Here is a 21,251-nt window from a genome sequence, read left to right as displayed (position 1 = left end):
CATGCTCAAAGGTGGATTTCATTTCCCAATTTCCCAACTGGAGGTTAGGTTAGGTTAGGTTAAATTATTAGGTACAGTTAAGCTAGGCTGGGCCAGGTTTGGTTAAACACTTACGTTAGAACAGTCGCTTCTGCAATTACATTAATGAATCAAACAAGAGTTATGACAACAGAACAGCTAAAAACAACAGGGAAACAGATTTAAAAAGAAACGTTTATTTACCAACCCAGAATGATTAGAAATATACAACACACTATCAGGAAGAACTGATTTGGTAATGCATATGTTTAGCCCCCTCAATGGCCGAGAGTTCAGAAATTTGCGTGCCCCCGTGGCTGGCCTCTGGACCATTTTGTCCATGTTCTAAAATCAATTTCTTTATCTTACAGAAGTGAAAAGACTCATATGGTGCAACTGGTTTTCTCCCTCCCCCCCTCCAAACCTATCCTGTGATCTGCTATGATCTGTGAAAGAATTTATAAAATTACAGTGCATATTACATTAACATGTAGACATAACAGCAAAAACATCTGGGACTGCTTGGGATTGTAGAGTAGGGTCATGTAAACATACCAGCGACCTTCGTTCCGTTCCCATAATTGTTTGCAATTCTTTATAACTTGCCCTAACTCAACGTCACTGACACCGGTACAGTGAAGCGTTGTTAAAAGCTGGCAGCTATGAAAGGGTTAATGGAATACATTATTGTTTGTATCAATACTCTTTCTTTCACACAAACACATAAGAACAAGCAAAAGAACGAGCAGTAAATGTACACTTAACTCTATGGGGAAGAAATAACGGTATGCTCAGTCAGTCCGAAATGTGTTGGGATGCGCAATATAGAACAAAGAATATGGAACTGAATGCTAACTTATGAGAACACATGGGATGAAAGAGAAATTTTTTTCTGACTAGCAAACATTTTTGTTCGACTTCATCCCCTAAAATTGTGAAACCCACAATTTCCATCTAAGCATACAGCCTAAAGACCTTACCAATTCAATTCACATTCCTCTAGTTTCTCTTCTGTATTTTTCTGACTATTTTGAAGGTGGTAAATTACCTTCTCTTGATGAAAAATTTCCTCCCTTATTATCATCACGTTCCTTAAGCCGTACCTATTATTGTTTGCGGCATAATGGCTCAAACTTACAAGGAGTAGACTGTAGCACCAGTCGAGCAGGGCAGCACTCCCGAGGTGGATGGAAAGCTGATGACAGAGAGTGCTGGAGCTCCCATTTCATCAGCCCTCAGGACTAGTTCCTGACCATCCCCCTTTGCTGAATTTTTTCAGTGTCTCAGTTACACAGAGAGTAGGCCAGCATGCTCTCTAGTACAAATTTCTCTAACTATCTTCACCAAACTACATGCACAGTACACACTGCACTTCCTATTCAAAATTCACCAAAAATGGCGTCGATTCATCAAGCCTCAGAGTCCGGGGGAGGGGGGGGGGGGACCAATAATGCCCTCACCATCTGCCCCTCTCCCGGTGATGACTCGAGGTGCCTGGAACCACTGTCTGACTCACTTCTTCTTCATTTCTGCAACATTCGCGGCCTTTCCTCTCACTTTCGCTCTGTTGAGCACCACCTCTCCTCCTCTAAACCACATCTTCTTTTTCTAACAGAGACTCAGCTGTCTGAGGCAAATGACAGCAAACCCTTTTCTGTATCCTCCTACCTTCTCTATACTCATTTCAAAGCCAAAGGTGGCTGTTGTGTATACATACGCAACGACTTATCTTGCTCTCCTGTTCCTGAACTTGATTCTTCTGAATTCTCCACACTCTGGCTTCGGCTTTCCTGTCATTCTCTGACTAAATATATCTGTGCTGTTTACTTATCCCCTAATTCTACTGACTATCAAAAATTCTTCGACTATCTTACTTCTACGATGGAACACATTCTATCCATTTCTCCTTTCTCTGAAATCTCCATTCTTGAAGATTTCAATGTTCACCACCACCTTCGACTCTCCTCTCTTTTCACAGATCCACCTGGTGAAGAAGCCTACATCTTTTCTATCCTTAATGACCTACAGCAGCTTGGACAGCACCCTACCCGTATCCCTGACCGCCTTGGAGAGAGCTCCAACATACTTGACCTCTTCCTCACAACTAATTCTTCTGCTTACTCTGTTAATCTTTTCTCTCCGTTGGGCTCCTCCGATCACAACCTTATTACCTTAACCTGTCCTATCACTCCGGTACGGCCTGTGGACCCTCCAGGGAAACGTTGTCTGTGGCATTTTGGAGCCGCGGACTGGGAGGCCCTCAGGCAGTACTTCTTTGATTTTCCCTGGAATGATTATTGCTTCCATGGCCGTGAGCCATCTGAGTGTGCCTTGCGCATTACGGAGGTTATTCTCTCGGGCAGGGAAGCATACATTCCTTTCTCATATCCTTTGACTAACGCAAGAAAGCCTTGGTTTAATCACGCTTGTTCTACTGCTGTCCGCAACAAGGAGAAGGCCTACAAAAGGTACCGGAGCCAACCCACCCCTGAATCACATAATCTTTACGTTTCTGCCCGGAATTGTGCTAAGTCTGTTCTTCGCTCTACTAAAAATAATTTCATCTATACTAAATGCTCTCAACTCTCCAACTCGAATTCTTCCCGCTCCTTCTGGCACCTTGCCAAAAATCTTTTTAACAACTTTACCTCATCATCCTTCCCTCCTCTTTTCTACTCTGATGGTTCTGTAGCTATTTCTTCTACTGATAAAGCAGATCTCTTCGCACAGACTTTCTCCTCCAATTCCACCTTAGACGATTCCGGTGCTGTTCCTCCATCACTTCCCCCCTCTGACTTCCTCATGGCTGACATTAAAATTTCTTCAGTTGATGTATTTTCTGCCATCACTGGCCTCAGTACTAATAAGGCATATGGGCCTGATGGGGTCCCTCCTGTTGTTCTCAAGAACTGTGCTTCTGTGCTTACACCCTGCCTAGCCAAACTCTTTCGCCTTTGTCTGTCAACTTGTATCTTTCCTTCTTGCTGGAAGTTTGCTCTCATTCAGCCAGTCCCAAAGAAGGGTGACCACTCCCAACCCTCCAACTATCGTCCAATTGCTTTAACGTCCTGTATTTCAAAAGTTTTCGAGTCAATTCTTAATAGAAAAATTTTAAGGCATCTTTCCTATCACAACCTTCTTTCCGATCATCAGTATGGGTTCCGTCAGGGACGTTCCACTGGCGATCTTCTCATCTACCTTTCAGACTCCTGGTCATCCTCCTTTTGGGACTTTGGCACCCCTGTGTGGAGTACAACTCTCATGTGTGGGGAGGCTCCCCACATACAGCTCTTCTCAACAGAGTGGAGTCAAAGGCTTTTCGTCTCATTAACTCTCCTCCTCTTACTGACTCCCTTCAACCTCTGTCTCTTCGCCGCACTGTTGCATCTTTATCTCTTTTCTATCGCTACTTTAATGGTCACTGCTCCTCTGAACTGTCTGCTTGCATTCCTCCACCTCTACGACGGGCGCGTAGCACCCGTCTGGCAGCAAACTCTCATCCCTTTTCTGTCCAACTCTCTAATGCAAGATTTAACCGTTACTCCCAGTCTTTCATTTATGCAACAGGTCAGCTCTGGAACTGTCTCCCTCTGTCTGTATTTCCTGCTGCCTATGATCTCCAGTCTTTCAAACGCAGTGTGTCCAGGTATCTCAAAATGATCGGATCTTGAATTTGGCTCTCTATTGTATTTTGTTTTTCTTTTGGAGGGAACTGTTACTGCGGGCTCATGGCCTTTGGTTCCTTCTTCCTCGCATTTAAAAAAAAAAAAAAAAAAAAAAAAAAAAAAAAGTACTGAAGGTGGATTTCGTTTCCCAATTTCCCAACTGGTACCCAGGTTTGGTTAAATCATTAGGTAGTTAAGCTAGGATAGGTCAGGTTAGTTTATCAGCCGCCACACCAAACTCCATCCACCACTCTTGTGACTGAGTTGTGAGCAGGTGTGGGTGGGGGACAGGCTCATGCTTGTTTCCCCATGGCTCACTCGATAGCAACTGGATGCTTGCTATTTAAACTGGAGCTATTGTACTGATAATTTTATGTATTACCATACCCTTGAACCAATCGGTCACAGCCCGGATATATCGAAACCTGAATAATCCGATCCTGGATAATTGAGCTTTCACTGTAATGTGATACGTGAAAGATGCGGAATGAGGAAGTCTATGGACACCAGAATCGAAGAGAGTGTACTGAGATGGTATGGTCATGTGAAGAGAATGGATAACAATAGGGTGGTGAAAATGATGTATCTGAGCAAATTTGGAGGGGGAAAACGAGGCAGGCCAAGGAGAAGGTGGAGGGATATGTGTGAGGAAGAGGGATATGGTGGAAGTTGGTTAGGCTTGGGGACTGAAAAGAGAGCAGAGATTTGGCACCCCATTTTTACGTGACAGTGTCTGGATTGACTCTATTGGATGCATTTATGTGAAACTGCAGAATGTGGTGAATGTTTCTGACGTAACATATAGAGCCAGGATTCCGGGGGCTTGAATGATGAGTGAATGGAAGCATGGCCCACTGAACTTGGCAAACCTGGGCTGTATGGACATTGCTACTCCTCACCCTTCCCTAGGGTGGGAAAGGAGGTGCGGATGACGATGATGACGATGACTATGATGATGACAATGATGATGATGATGATGATGATGATGATAAATACAAAATTCCAACAACTGACCAGACCTTAACATAAATTTCTCTTCTTGTGAATACTTCACGCCTCATCACATTTCTCGTGCTTTTAGTTATGCTTACCTTAAAATACTAAGCCACAACTTCATTTATTCTTTGTTACTACCACAGTCAAATCAAATGGTTATTTCCATCACCGGTACCTACTGAGACACCTTTGTATATGAGTGAAGAGTACATAAAACATTATTACATTTCGAGGTTGTTTGCACGTGGAAGCCAGTTGCCTCAAGGCACAGTGTTATCACAGTAACCAATACATTGCTATCCTGTGACCTACCTCTTTGGCTGCTCGTATCTTCATGTATATCTTCACTCACCTGTCTGGTCATAATGATGATTAGGCTAAAAACATAACACTAAAGCATAATAAGGTAGAACTTTTAAATAACTGGACCATGGTGTACCAAAGCAAAAGCTGCGTGACAACTATAGGGATTGGTTTGTCAGCTGCTTTATGATACAAAAAGGCAAAGGGAAAAATACTGAAATTCTACGCAGACAGTGTTTCAAAGAAGCAAATGAACATTACAAATATTATGAAAGGTGGTCAGAGCATTGGGCATTATCCTGTGATCATGGGATGGTTTTGACTGAATCAAAGTGATGAGATGGACTTGTCAGGTTGCAACCAAGCTCAATTATTACAAAAAGAACTTAAATTAGAACTTGAGTGTAATTACACCAAAAGATAGTGGGTCAGAGGTGTATAGCTGAAATACTATACATGACCTCCATTGGTCCCTGTTGAATTAATATATGTGACAAATATTGCCTCCATTAATTCTATAAAACCAAGGGTGCCAGAAAATCGGTGTTGTACCTGCATATATGTGACTCACCGTCTGGAACACAGCATCTATGGCTTCTCTCATGGCTGACACAACATTGGTCTTCTTTTCCTTAAACTTGGCAAGAATGACTTCAGTAAATGACACAGCATATGGGCTGAATTTCTTTCTGAGTCCCTTGGCCAGTCCGGCCACACACAGTCCTGCCTGGGCCACAATCATTACATTGGTGTCCTTGTTGATGATCTGCCAAGAAAAAACAATAATGACTACAGGTATTCTGTCTGTCTATCTATATATCCACTCATCTATCATCCAATCCTTTCCTGGCCCTTCATGACTAAAGGAGCTCAAGATAATGCTACTCAGTCCTTATTTAAGGTGAGAATGGCCAAACTCTGTTGCCTCCAAGTAGGTTATGTGGACAATGACCCATCTGATATAAACCATATAGGCCCCACTCTACTAGAGCACATTAATCCACTAAACCATCAGGTGTTCATCTGGTTATATGACTACCACCCAATGTAGTAAATAGCTTGTTCAGATACAGAAAACCATCTGGCTTGTCACTCAATGCAGTCCCCTGATGGCAACACAACACTGAGTGGATGATGATTTACCCCCACCTACCACAAGTGATCACTCACAAGCAAAATACTTATCAACAATCCAGTTCTGTTTCCCTATACTGTATATGATCCAATACATCCTAACCCCCGTTTTCTTGAAAAATAGTTATCACTATCGTAACTCAGTTTTTCAATACCCAATACATCCTAATGTAACCATTTCTCAATTCAAAATGCTTAACACTATCCTAATCCTGGTTTCTCAGTACTTAACACTTATCATTATCCTAACCCTGCTTCCTACTGCAATACATTTTTACCATCATTCTAACCCAGTTTCCAACTACAAAGCACTCATCATCATCCTACTCTGTTTCCTGTTATAAAACACTCATCACTATCTAAACCCTGTTTCCTAATACAAAACGCTTATTACCAATCTAACCTTGTTTCCCACAACAAAACACTTATCATCATCCTAACCCTACCTCCATTACAAAACACTTGTAATCATCCTAACCCAGTTCCTAATACAGAACACTCATTACCATCCTACCCATTTCCTAACACACAACACTTGTCATCCTAACCCTGTTTCCCACTACAAAACACTTACCATCATCCTAATCCTGTTCCCGAATACAGAGCACCTCTTACCTCACTAAAATATACATGTACAGTAAAACCTCAGTAAGTCGACCCTGCAGGAGGAGGAATTTCCGGTAAGTCAAACTCAGACCGGGGTGTGACAGTGTTTATTCAAAGGGTTACATTTTAGTTTCTTATATTCCAGGCGCTACATTTTAGTTTATTATACTTCAAGTGTTATGGTAGGTGGGGGTGCTCACCATCCACTCACTCAATGTAGTGCTGCACTCAGGTGTCTGCCCTTTCCTTTCCTCTCCCCATTCCTTCCTTCCTCTTCTGTCCTTCTTTACTTCATTCTTTCCTCGTCCTTCTGCCTACAGGTGACTTTACACTTCCTCTTTTGTCTTCTTTCCTTCATTCTTTCATTTTCCTTCTGCCTATGGGTGACTCTACACTTAGTGACATGCCTAATGGTTTCCTGTACACCTGGAAACCATTTAGTATGCTGGGTGGTAACCATATAACCAAATTATGGTGCCTGGTGGTTTGGTGAGTAATTACAGCACTCCAATCGAACTGAGCCAGTGAAAGTTTATATCCAAGGGACAGTTGGGGTTATTGCTAATGTAATGCCACTCAGGGATGAGTGAGGCTGGTCACTCTCATCTTAAATGTGAAGACCAAATTGCCTAGCCCCGGGCTTCTACGCTCCTCACGGGGCAATGTAGAATTGGATGATGGGTAGATGGATGGATATTTCAAGTGTTACATTATAGTTTAATTGATTGTAAAGTGAAGTAAATAAGTACAAAACTAAGTAACTAAGTGATTGTTGCACCCATCCACCTGTGCAACCTCCCATCCTATCCTAGCCTATGACATACACCGGATTGTTTTTATTATTTTTATTACTTTATAAATGCTTCTTTAGTTCTGTGTTAATAAACAAGGAATCACATAATTTGCAACTACTGGGGGAGTAATATTTTTTTATTTGCAATTATTTGCAGTCAGTCAGTCAGAAAACCTAATAAGTCTAACTACCCTAATGCCCCATACAGTTTGACTTTTGAAGGGTTTATTGCACTTATCATCATCCTACTCATGTTCACCAATATAAAATACTTCTCACTTCCCTAAACATTCTGCTTCCCAATAAAAAATATTTATCATCATCAAAGCCCTGTCTCTCAAAGTTATATATGGAGCAAGCTGTTGTTGCAGTTGTGCAATCCCAGTCAACATGACTGAGCAAACTAATCAACCACAGGCAAACAACCACCCCTGCAGGGTCATTCTTTACAAATGATTGATGTTCCCATGCAAATGAGAGCAACTTCCAACAGCAAGGTGCGGGGATTAGTATGGGGGTTTGATTCCTGAGTGGATGCAACATTTGTGTCTTTCCATCCAGTTAACAGGGGCACTATAGCAGGCTCCACATCACCTCATTATCTGGCTATATGGTTACCACTCAGCATTGTAAATGGTTTCCAGTTACAGGAAACCATTTGACTTATCACTCAGTGTAGAGCCACCTGAAGTGCAAAGAAGAGTACTAAACAGTGACAGGAGGGATGGGATACATAGCAAGAAAGGAGGACAGACACAGAAAAAATAATGATTCACATGATGAAAGAAGCAGGTAGCACAACATCAAATGAGTGTATGATGGGTATCCCCACCTGCCACTAGAGAGAGCAAGCATTATGTAGAAACATCATCATTCTAACCTCTTTCTGTACAACAAGATTGGGTGCGGTAGGTTTCCAAAACAAGGAGAGAAAAAGTACAGAAGTAGATCTATCAACAAGATGCCTGGTGAACCAGGCAACACATTTACTCACACATAATTCAAGCTCCACTACACAACCCTAGGCATCAGCATTTTCTCTTATTAAATGTTTTTTAAATACATGCATTTAGCATATATCTACCATACTGTAATCAAGAAACATGAAAAAGAAACCACACAGAGGAAGCTTTTGTGTGTGTAACCAATACATCAACTCCTACATCATTCATGCCTTCAAAAATAATTACCATCACCCTTAATTCTATTCCATCACACCCAGGTATGGAAAGATCATTTATATATATACAGTGCTGAAGAAAAGTATAAAGTGCCCGGCGTCCCTCCTACGAAACAAACCTTCCAACATTGAAAAAACATGTAAATAATGCATTATATTTACCTTTAATGCTTGGTAGGGTATCCTTTGTGCTTCTTCAAGGACCTGAGACATCGTGGGAGTGAAAGGGCGAGGTTCCTCAGGTGCTTGGGTGGTATTTTTGCCCAGGACTCACAAATGGCTGCTTCCAGCTTAGGCAGAGAGCTCACGTCCTTCCCTTGGAGATTCTGCTTTACGAGGTACCAGAGATTTTCTATCGGGTTGAGGTCTGGGCTATTTCCTAGCCAGTCTTTCATGAAGGAGACCTCGCAGTCATGAAGCCAGTTGGTGACCGATTTGGCTTTATGAGCAGGTGCACCGTCCTGTTCAAACAATCGTGCACCTGTGAGCTCGAAGGACTCGGGTAAATGATCACAAAGAAGCTCCAGGTAAACGTTATGATTCACTCTGCAATTCTTGGGAAGCATAACAAGCTTCCCCAAACCCTTCCCAGAGAAACAACCCCATACAATAAGTGAATCAGGGTGTTTAACTGTGCTCTCCACGTAACGGAGGTCAAGCGAGTCACCACCTCCGCGCCGGTACACGAACGCTCCTCGATTACAGACAACACTAAACGTTGCCTCATCAGACCACAACACTGACAACCACTGGTCCTCACCCCAGTTATGGTACTTGTTAGCAAAGGCAAGCCTACAAAGTCGCTGGTAACGTGTAAGAAGAGGCTTTCTCACAGGCCTGTGACTTGTGTAACCAAGTTCATGGACTCTTCGAGACACTGTGCACACTGAAACCTCACCAAACACATCCGGGTTGCTCTCCTTAATTTTCCTTCCACTCACACGAGGATTAGACTTCACTGCACGTTTTAACACATTAACAGACCTCGGGGAAGTTTTCCTGGGCCTACCAGACCGCGATTTCTTTGTAGGAATGTCACCACTATTTTCCACACGAAAACAGGCACACCACCTCCGCACTGTCGATCGAGCCACACCAACCAAATCACTAATCTCCTTCGTGGGGTGGCCTGTCTCCTATAGAGCAATAATCTGGGATATGATTTCACTCGAAAGTTCACGGGTAGGGGCCATATCAAAGTGGGGAAAGCCAAAACACTGCGGGACACTAGGTAAAATATGGCGCACAAAGAGAGGGAGGAGCAACGGAGTTCCTCTCTCTCACGCAGCCCGTAGGCAACTGAGGCAGCAGCCAACCTGCGCACAGTAAGGCCTCTGGCTGCCGTGACGTCATGTTAGCGGCCCAAACATCTCACTCAATTTTTAGTACCAAAAAAGGGTTATTCTTTTTTCGCCAAGAGTATTGTGTGCCCTGACACAGGCGCTCGATACTTTTGTCGAGCACTGTATATATATATATATATATATATATATATATAGTAAACCCTCTGTAATTCGGATTAATTGGGGGAAACCCCATGTCAAAATATCCGAAAATCCGAATAATCAGAGCACATGCCTGCCCATTCCCAAAGCACACTCACTCTCACTAAAACAAGTTTTTTTCACAAAAACATTTAACAGTACAGTACAGTACTGTACCCATGTCCCATACCACCTGCCACTGCCTGCCTCAGTGTTGTGTGGATGGTCGCTGAGATGAAATGCATTTATTTGCTTATTTCCTTGCTCCTAATTTCCTCTCAGAACTCTGAACACATGGTTCCAAACTAACTTTAGTTAGTACCAAGCACTCTGAAAGTGCTATAAACACAGGAGAAGCATTTATTCCAAGGGAAAATGTAAAATTGTTGGGCGTAGTGACGTGAGGTGCATGAGTTTAAATGCAAACGATCAGACATAAAATGAGTTGGATGTGTTTACAACGTGGACAGTTTCTTTGTTGGGAAAAAAAAAAGTTAATGATGAAGGAGCAGTAAAATTCATGTTTTCGGCTTTAGTGCAACGTGTGTGAAGAAGAAGAAGAAGAAAAAAAGGCTTTGTGACTGACCTTTGTTTTCAACTGATGGTCTTTGGTCGAGAAAATTCAGCTCTTACGGTATGTGAAGACACTACGTGTTGACGTAAATAGTTGGGTAAGATAATTATGTGAGTTCAGTTCTTGTGAATTATTCTATCATACAAATAATACTGCTTGGCTGACTTGTGTATTATGCACAATTACTGTATTTGTGTGCATCTGAGAAGTGAGAAGTAGACAATCATTTCACGCTAATGACTTCAGTATACTGTAGTTTCTTTTCCTTTACTGTTGATGACTGATGACTTTCAAAAATAGTTTTACACTGCATTTTTATTTTTTTTTTTTTTTTTTTTTTTTTTAAATGAGTGCCCCAAAAGTAATTCCTGGCAAAATATGAATGATGCTGGGCAGCCATTATTGACGTGGTGGTTAGGTCAGAGGTTCTTGCTTGATTGGTAATGAGGACTTTCAAGAGGCTTAGTGGCCATCCTTGGTGGTTAAAATTTTTATGGGGAGTATTAGGAGGCAAAACTATTTGGTGACGTTAGGTTAGGTTAGAATGCACTGATGTGTCCAGTCGGCAACATCGTATGTAAACACACTGTCTTGGGTGTCTTACGGCAGACATATTTGTAATAATATATCTATAAACATATTTTTAACGAATAATATGGGGCTCCTAGAGCCTAACCCCCTATCATACATGTAAATATATGGCATGTTTAGTGCAAAACTGATTTTGCATGAAGTTCTGCATAACCTATCTCTTATTGTATGAAAACTGTACTGAGCTCCTCTTGCTTAAATCGGATTTTTATCCGAATTAAAATTATTTGTCTGGAGACCCAAAAGATCCGATTTATCTGATATCCGAATTATATGGATCCAAAATAGAGAGGGTTTACATTTCTGTATACAGTAACAACTCGATATAACGGGCTTCAATAGACCGGAATTAGCTTTTATCAGACTAAATTCCTATACAGTACACTCACTATTTTCGCACCTAATTGGTACCGCAATTGTGGCGCGAAATTCAAACTCGCGAAATTCGTGCGTTTACTTTATACGTAATAAGTGGTAATATGGTCCGGGGTCAGCCACCTCATTCCCCCATTGCTACCAATTAATGACACAATGCCCCTACTATAAATTACATACAGTTAATCAGACATATAGTATATTACAGTAATCCGTCTAATATCCGACCGCCCAATATTCGAACATCCCCACCAACCGGACATAATCATCCTGGGATTAAAAAAAGAAAAAAAAAAAAAAAAAAAAATCCCGCCTGTAAATTGAACTTGGCGCACGGGGTGCAGGACACCTTTGTTGTGGCGCGTCATTCCTCCGACATCCGATAGAGCGCCCCTGCATCCTCCCCACTTTCCGCCTGTCTCTTGTCGCAAGTGCACGCTCGTCATCATGGCTGCCCACGTGCTCGCTTTTGTGGTGGTGCCTTACCTGCTGCAGGCACTCCTGCTGCTCTCGTGCCTCTCCTTTGTGTGTGTGATGATGGCCCCGCCGCCTGAGAAGAGGAAGAGAGTGGTGTTGACTCTGGAGAAGAAACGGGAGATACTGGAGAAAGTAGACGCGGGGTGGTCTTCTTCCCGCATCCTCCGCGAGTTCAACCTGGCCCGATCTACTTTGTTTGATATTAAGAGATCCCGAGACAAACTCATGCAGTACATGGCTGACTTCTCGTCGAGAAGCAAACGCAACGTGGAGAGGAAGGTGACGTTTACTCCCAAGTTTGCTGAAGTCGACCGCTCCTCGTTGATTTGGTATCGACAGCAACGTGCTGCTGGTGTGATGGTACATGGTACGGAACTGAAGGCTGCTGCTGAGAAGTTCGCCAGGCTTCACAACGCCCTAGACTTCAAGGCATCCGAGGGTTGGCTCTTCGCGTTTAAGTTACGGCATGGCCTTACCAACCATAAAGCTCATGGCTAAACTTTGGACGCTAACGAGGATGGAGTTGACGAGTTTCGGCACAAGGTGAAGGGCTTGATCAACAGGGAGGGCCTCACTCTCAGTCAAGTCTACAACACTAACGAAACTGGTTTATTCTATCGCTCTTTGCCAACGAACACTCTAGCTGAGGAGACGGAGAAGCATGTACCTGGCCGCAAGCTCTCCAAGGAACGGATATCTGCTTTGTGTTGTGCCAATGCTAACGGCATGCACCGGCTTAAGCCCGTTACTGTTGGCCGTGCAAAGCAGCCTCGGTGTCTTCGTGGGGTGATGGATGTCCTTCCTGTCGTCTGGTACCATTCTTTGAAGGCATGGTTTACAGCCCAGATCTTCAAAGACTGGTTCAACCGCCACTTCATCAACGAGATCATACATTACCAGACGGAGACACTGGGAATCCCACGCGACCAGGTAAAGGCCCTCCTTCTCCTCGACAATGCACCTGCTCACCCGTGCGACAAGTACTTGGTGGCTGAGAATGGCTGGATTAGGTGCATGTTTCTGCCACCTATTGTGACTGCTCTCATCCAACCAATGGACCAAGGAGTGATCGTGGCATCGAAGAGGCTGTACCGAAGGATGTTCCTGGACGAAGTGATGGTTGTTCTCGAGGACGAGGACGAGCGCAGGGAAGGACGGGACACGCGAGGCCAGCAGACTTTGGAAAACCTTCGCTGCTACAACATCATGTCTGCAATCTACAATTGGGCCAGTGCATGGAAGGAAATCCCTGTCAAGACTCTAGAAAATGGCTGGTCTCGTCTGCTTCTTGGAATAGATGTGAGTACGATTTCCTAGGTTTTGAAATGGATGACTTCCATGCACGTCTACGTACGCATGGCGACGATGTTGATGTGGACGATGTGCGTGAGTGGTTGGATGACGACGAGGGCGATCCTGGGTATCAGACCTTGTCTGATATCGAGATCGCATCTTCAGTTGCAGGTGTCAGTACCTAGCTTGAAGATTCCGACGAGGACGGCAACGATGATGCGGACTCCTCTCAGCATGACACAACTCCAGCCATCCTCAAGCTAAGTGCACTCTGGGAACACCTAGAGTTCGTTCTCGACTACCTGGAACACCCGGACTGCAACAGGGAGATGGGGCCCTTGGGACTTGTGGAGGAAGTGCGTGCTTTCAGGCAGCGCATCATCAATCGTCAGAATCGTCGTTCCTTGCGTCAATCAACGACTGACAGTTTTTTCAGGCCCGTGACCCCCGCTGTGCCCAGCCCTGGCTCCACTCCGTTGCCTCCCCATGACAGGCCCTCATGCTCCGAGCCACAGCCCAGCACATCAGCCACGGTGGAGTCACCGCTCGACGTGAGTTTGCGTCTGTCTTCGGAGTCATCTGCAGTGGGTATATCATCACCACGACCCAGCGACGCACCCCTAGGTCACCTGCCAGTGATACTCTCGGACTCTGACAGCGAATAGACGCCAAGAACTTCTCCACTAGACCACACGGGAATTTACAGTGTTGTGCAGTGAAAAAAACAGTGCATTGTGTTAAGGATTTACAGTTGTGAATGAAAAGACAATTTTTGAACTAAATTTAACGTAAATAGACTTGCGTGTTTTTGCTTTTGAAAATGGTTATAAGAGTGCAAAAAGTTAAAGTGCAGAGTGCAACACTTATTAAGGTACAATGGAGCATACGTTAGACAAGAGTGCGCACTGTGAAGAGAATGGACTTCTGAGTGCGAATGACTAAGTTCAGTGCAAGACTTTATGAATAGTGTACTGCAAGTGCTTCAGGAAATCCTTCTTACTGTCAGAGTCTGAGAGGAGGCGGTTATTCATCGAGATGGCCATGGACTTGCCGTAAGTAGACAGAATGTTTCACACTGTACTCTACTGTATTTTCCATACTATACTTACCTCAAACACCTCATTTCACTCTTTTATGTCCCTTATTGGTGTGAATATGCTGTGTCTTAGGTGCTATGCATGTGCAGTAGGAAGGTGTTTTTCTGAGTTAGGCTAGGTTAGGGTCCATAACTACCAGTCCAGGAGTCAGGGACTTGTAAGTACCCAGAATGTTGAATATTGTATGAATCTACCTCAAAAACCTCATTTTATGCTTCTTTAGCATTTATTTCAGTTTTTTATGTGCCTAATTGGTGTGATTTGGGTCTTAAATAGGTGCTATACATGTCCAGAGGGAGTTGTAAAGGTGTTTTTCTGAGTTAGGGTCTATAAGTACAAGTCCATACGCTGGGGCCCAATATCTGGACAGGACCACTATCCGGACCTGCCTATGGCTCTATTACGTCGGATACTGGAGGGATTACTGTACTTGACAAAGAATTTACTAACACTGACACTTAGGCTGAACTGCTTGATAGGGCTTGAAGATGAGTTCTCAGGCTGGAAGCAGTGGTTAGTTACCATCTGCCCCCTCACTGCTCCCCACCACCACTACTAAGTCTCCCACACCACCACTTCCCGATGCTTCAATATCAAAGCCCTCAAAATCCAGTGGGAGCTCACTGAGCTCCCCAGTGTCATCAATGTCCTCGTACACAGCACCGTCGTCCTCCTCAGCCTCTACGTTCTCCAAAGCCTGAGCTTGTTGAATATAAGGGAACAGGAATGATGCTATCAGATTCAGATTAAGTGCATGAACTCTGGTGTTGAAAAGGCCCTTGTAATTAGCCAGAAGTCTATCCACCATCGGAAGGAAGGTGTCCCTGATCACTGGCCTCCCATCACATTCCTCAATATGCTCTTTCAAACGAGCAGTGGTTGCCAGCAAATCTGTGATTTGGCAAGATGTTGGCTCACCTGGTGGGAAAGGTGAGGGTTCTTCCTGAATTTCGCTGTCACTGACTTGTTCATCTGTTTCCAACATCTCCTCAACGGTCAGTTCAAAACATGACTGCGGAGATGTGGGGGCTCACGAAAATCGCAAGACTCCCAGGAAAAAAACCTTCCTTGCCATCACAAAACGAAATTTCACGAGAGTATATCTCACAAAAATAGTGAGTGTACTGTACAGGTAACTCGCACGGAACACGATCTCACGGAACGCGCTCGCAATTATACACGGTAAGGGCTGGGATACATATAAGACAACGTAAGATTAAAAAACCATTATGAAAACTACAAATTAACGCAGGAGAGGCCTTTGAAAGATCAAATCCTCGAACGTCACCGCAGCGCACGGTTTGTTTTGATTATGTGACGATCTAGGCGGGAAATTATTCAGTGAGTGAGACATTCCCGAGTACAGTAGCACAGTACAGTATTTGTAAGTTAAATATTTACAGTACTGTACTGTTCTGGTAAGTTTATGTGCAACTTAAAGTACTATTAAATAACGTTAAAGCAAGAAATAAAGTCTTATAACCAGTTTACCTGATAGGCGTCAGAATATTGCCTTTTTTATTTGTCCGTTTTTTCCACAGTACTGTACAGTATTTATAAGTTAAATATTTACTGTTCTCGTATGTACTGTACTTGTAAGCACTTAAATAAAGTTAAATCATTAAATAAAGCCTTGTAACCAGTTAACCCGAATTATATGATTACCCATGATCGGCGTCGGAATATTGCCTTTTTTGTTTGTTCGTTAAACTCTTCCTGTACTGCTTTTCTACAGTACTGTATTTGTCAGTTAAATATTTACTGTTCTGGTATGTACTTGTAAGCAATTAAAGCATTAAATAAAGCCTTGTAACCAGTTAACCTGATTTATATGAATACCCATGATCAGCGTCGGAATATTGCCTTTTTTGTTTGTTCGTTAAAGACTTGCTGTACAGCTTTTCCACAGTACTGCATTTCTAAGTTAAATATGCACTGTTCTGGTATGTACTTGTACGTTAAAGCACTCAAAAAAGATAAAGCATTAAATAAAGCCCTGGTACCAGTTAACCTGATTTATATGATTACCTATGATCGATGTCGGAATGTTTCCTTGTGTTTACGTACAGTATTTGTGTGTTGAAGTATTGCTGTGGAGTACTGTATTGTGAGATTGTGAGTTATAACATTAAATAAACCTTCTAACCACTTAAAGTGCTTTCTAGTGATTACCAGTGACAGATAACAGCAAAACAACACATTTGGGGGGTCTAGGGAGCAAAATACGGAGTAGTTTAAAAATATACGCGATTTCTCACCTAACACGGCACGGTAGGAACGAAACCCACGTGTTTCGTGCGAGTTTCCTGTACTATCATGCAGTGATTTCTTAACTTCCATACTCACCTCCCTATTTCTCATCACTGCTTTCAGTGTACCAACAACCTTCCTTTCCTGCTGTACCCTTTCATGCACTTCATCCCCCAAAGTTCCGTCCTTACTCATCACACTACCCAAGTACTTGAATGCACTCACATTCTCCATATCCTCACCATCCAACCTCACTGCACACTCTGTGACTTCATTCCTCTCAAACACCATAACTTTACTTTTGTTTACATTAACTCAGATTCCTCCTCCTACACACTGTCCCAAATTCATTCACCAACCCTTGCAACTCCCATTCATCTTCACTCAACAATACTGTATCATTAGCAAACAGCAACACCAGAATCTTCCAAATCTCACCCTCATTCATTAGAGCCACCCCCACATCCACTGCCCTACCTTGCACCTCCTTTACAACCCCATCCATGTATACTTTAAACAGCCATGGAGACATCACACAACCCTGTTTCAGTCCCACACTGAGATCAAAGAACTCACTCAGCTCACCATCCACTCGCACCGTAGCTCTAGCTCCCTCGTACATACTCTTCACAGAACTCAACAATTTTCCCTCCACTCCATATATTCTTAATACCTTCCACATACCTTGCCTATCTATTCTGTCATAAGCTTTCTCCAAGTCCATGAAGGCAGCATACACTTTCTTTCCCTTCTCTAGATACTTCTCCACTAAACATCTTAGAACAAATAACTGATCTACACACCCTTTTCCCTTCCTAAAACCCCCTTGTTCTTCTCCAACTAGCTCCTCTGTCATATGCCTAACCCTATCAATGAGTATTCTACCATATATTTTACCAGTCACACTAAGAAGGCAAATACCCCTATGGTTACCACATACTTGTCTCTCCCCTTTTCCTTTGTATAAAGGAACAATTATACCTGATTTCCAGTCCTTTGGAACCCTTCCCTCTTCCCAAGCCAATCCACACAACTTCCATATCCACTCCACAACAATCTCACCCCCATACCTAGGCATTTCACCACACACTCCATCAATTCCTGGGGCCTTTCCCAACTTAATCTTCTTCATCGCTTCCACTACTTCCGCCCTACTGATCTCTTCCTCCCTCCTCTCATGAATTTCGGATGAAAGAGACTCCACTGTATATATACAGTACTGATTACCTACTAAAACTTGTCTGCTTAACCCATAAACTACAATTTACCAAAACTGAGGACCTGACTGATTGCAACATACTGCAAGTGAGACCAAATACTGTAAAACCGGATATCCCACACATTTATTTTTTGGTACTCAATACAGCTAAAGTGTAACCAATCCTGATTTGGAAATTTGCCTACCAATGTTTCAGTATGCCCTCTTCCATCTCATACCCATAAAACTGATATTCAATGAGATTCCCCCACTCCCCTAAAAATAAGAAAATTCTGGACATTAAACTCTTGCATACATCAACCTAAATACTGAAATAAATATACTTCCATCACATTTTCTATGCCCCAGTATGACCCTCCCTCCCCAAAGAACAAGGATCCCCCTCACCCCCCCAACACTGGCACTGCAGATTTTCCCTCAGCCATAATGCATAACCTGGAAACCCTGAATGCTTAGTGCATGACAAACACTTCATCAACAGCATGTGCATGCATATAAAATTATGACATGAACTGATTCTTAACCAAACCCAACTCTGGCTAATGAGATGGTGCTAGGCTGAATCCATCCACAAAGAAAGAAAAAGCACGAAAGTACAATAAATCATAAACAAGGAGACCACTGAAAAGGGTCACACAACCATTCATACAACATCCAAGCCTTCAAAATCTTTCCTCTGCCTCAGCTTGTGAAACTCATGGCGAAGCATTACACTGCAATATACTCACCGTACAGTCAGGGGCAGAAGTTCACCTATGACACAACGATATCTATTTCATATTTATGGCATCATCTTCACTTTCCTCCCTCATGCATCATATCAGAATGCACCACAATATTGCTAGAGAAACATACCATGCTTCTCACTCCTCACAAATATTAACCCTCTAAGGAAAGTGAACATCAGATGAATATCATCAACATTATCTCTGATACTTCGCTCCCTCCTGGGAATCCCCGGACAGGAGCTAACTGTGACAGAAGTGCCTCCAGGCTACCTTATCCTTACATACCTTTCTCACTCCCCCACACACTCCCCTTCCTACTCTTCATCCATCCATTCATCATCTAATCCTACATTGCCCCATGAGAAGCGTAGGAGCCTGGAGCTAGACAGCTGGTCTCGACATTTAAGATGAAAGTGACAGCCTCACTCATCCCTGAGTGGCATTACATGAGCAATCAACCCCAACCACCCCTTGCATATAAACCTTCACCAGCTCAATCCAACTGGAGCGCAACAATTACCCACTAAACTACCAGTTGCCATCTATCTATCTATCTATTGCCAGACGCATCAATCCCGTTTGGGGTGGCCACAAACAAATCGCCTCCAAGTCGCCCTGTCCCCCGCCATTTCACTGCCCTGCTCCCAACTCACACACCCCCCTCTCATATACCTCTCCAACCCATCTCTCCATCTCATCCTTGGCCTCCCCCTCCCTCTTTCCCCCTCCACCTCACTCACATACACTCTCTTCGTCAGTCTTTCACCCTCCATCCTCTCCACATGGCCAAACCACCTCAGTGTGTTCCTCACAACGCTTCCTATCACATCCACATCAACACCACAACGCTCCTTTATATCCTCATTCGTCAGCCTGTCTCTCCATGTGACTCCACAGGCTCCTCTTAAATAACTCATTTCCACGGCTCTCACTCTTGACTTGTGTCCCTCCAACAACGTCCAAGCTTCACTTCCATACGTTAGAGTTGGTATCACAATACTGTCATGTAGTAACTTTTTCACTTCCATGCTCACTTCCCTGTTTCTTATCACTGCTTTCAAAGAACCAGCAACCTTTCTTCCCTGCTGTACCCTTTCAAGCACTTCACCCTCCAAACCTCCATCCTTACTCATCACACTACCCAAGTACCTAAACATACTCACATTTTCCAATTCCTCACCATCCAACCTCGCTGTACATTCACTGACTTCACCTCTCTCAAAGACCATCACTTTACTCTTCCCTACATTCGCCTTTAGATTCCGTTTCTTACACACTCTCTCAAACTCATCCACCAAGCCTTGCAGCTCTCCTTCGTCTTCACTCAGCAACACAGTATCATCTGCAAACAACAGTACAGGGAGTTTCCAAACACTATCCTCTCTCACCAGGGCCACTCCAACATCCACTACCCTACCTTGTACCTCTTTTATTACCCCATCCATGAACAGATTGAACAACCATGGAGACATGACACATCCCTGTTTCAACCCAACTTTCAAAGAGAAAAATTCACTTAGTTCATCATCCACACGCACTGCAGCCTTCGCACCATCATACATACTCTTCACAGCATTCAACAACTTCCCATCTACTCCATATATTCTTAACACTTTCCACAATCCTAGTCTATCCACCCTGTCATATGCTTTCTCCAAATCCATGAAAGCCGCATACAACTTCTTTCCCTTCTCTAGAAACTTTTCCACTAAAGATCTGAGAATGAATATCTGATCTACACAACCTCTTCCCTTCCTAAAGCCTCCCTGTTCTTCTCCAACTAATTTCTCTGTTCTTTCTCTAACTCTGTCAATAAGTATCCTACCATACACTTTTCCTATTATACTAAGAAGACAAATGCCTCTATGATTACCACACACTTCTTTTTCCCCTTTTCCTTTGTACAAGGGAATAATTATACCTGACTTCCAATCCTCCGGGACTCTACCTTCCTCCCTGGCCAATCTGCACATCTTCCACATCCATTCTACTGCTATCTCTCCCCCATGCTTCAGCATTTCACCACACACTCCATCAATTCCTGGGGCTTTCCCCGATTTAACTTTCTTCATTGCTTCCACAACTTCTATCATACTGATTTCTTCCTGTCTTCTCACTTCCCTCCTTCTCCCAGCCATTCCCCAGCCACTTATACTCACATTACTTCCATCCTCCAAGTTCAACAATTCCTTAAAGTGTTCTCTCCATCTGCTCACTTTTTCTCCCTTCTCCACTAGTAATCTACCATTTTTATCTTTCACTCCCCTGATAACTTCACTTCCACCCTGTCTTACTCTTTTCACCTCTTTCCAGAACATTTTCTTACAGTCCCTCCACTTTACACTCAAATTCCTTCCAAATTCCTCATCCACTCTCTTCTTACTCTCTCTTACTAATCTTTTCACCTCTCTCTTTCTTTCTACATATAACTCTCTCTTCCGCCTCTCAATTTCTTCCACGCCCCTATT

General features: G+C 43.2%; 1 protein-coding gene across 1 annotated transcript in view; it reads right to left on the bottom strand.

Moving 5' to 3' along the window:
* Positions 1-21,251, bottom strand: part of msps (msps cytoskeleton-associated protein 5) — a 608,635-nt gene that overhangs the window by 496,145 nt on the left and 91,239 nt on the right. The window contains exon 8 of the mRNA XM_080286226.1: positions 5,554-5,748. Coding sequence (XP_080142352.1) covers positions 5,554-5,748 — 195 coding nt within the window. The remainder of the gene's footprint in view (positions 1-5,553; positions 5,749-21,251) is intronic.

Source organism: Coenobita brevimanus, chromosome 110 (assembly GCF_032717465.1).
Source record: "Coenobita brevimanus isolate Jiangsu-jjx chromosome 110, ASM3271746v2, whole genome shotgun sequence".
NCBI classification, from domain to species: Eukaryota; Metazoa; Arthropoda; class Malacostraca; order Decapoda; family Coenobitidae; genus Coenobita; species Coenobita brevimanus.
Note: the sequence above shows the minus strand (reverse complement) of the source record. Positions and strands in the feature narration are given on the sequence as shown.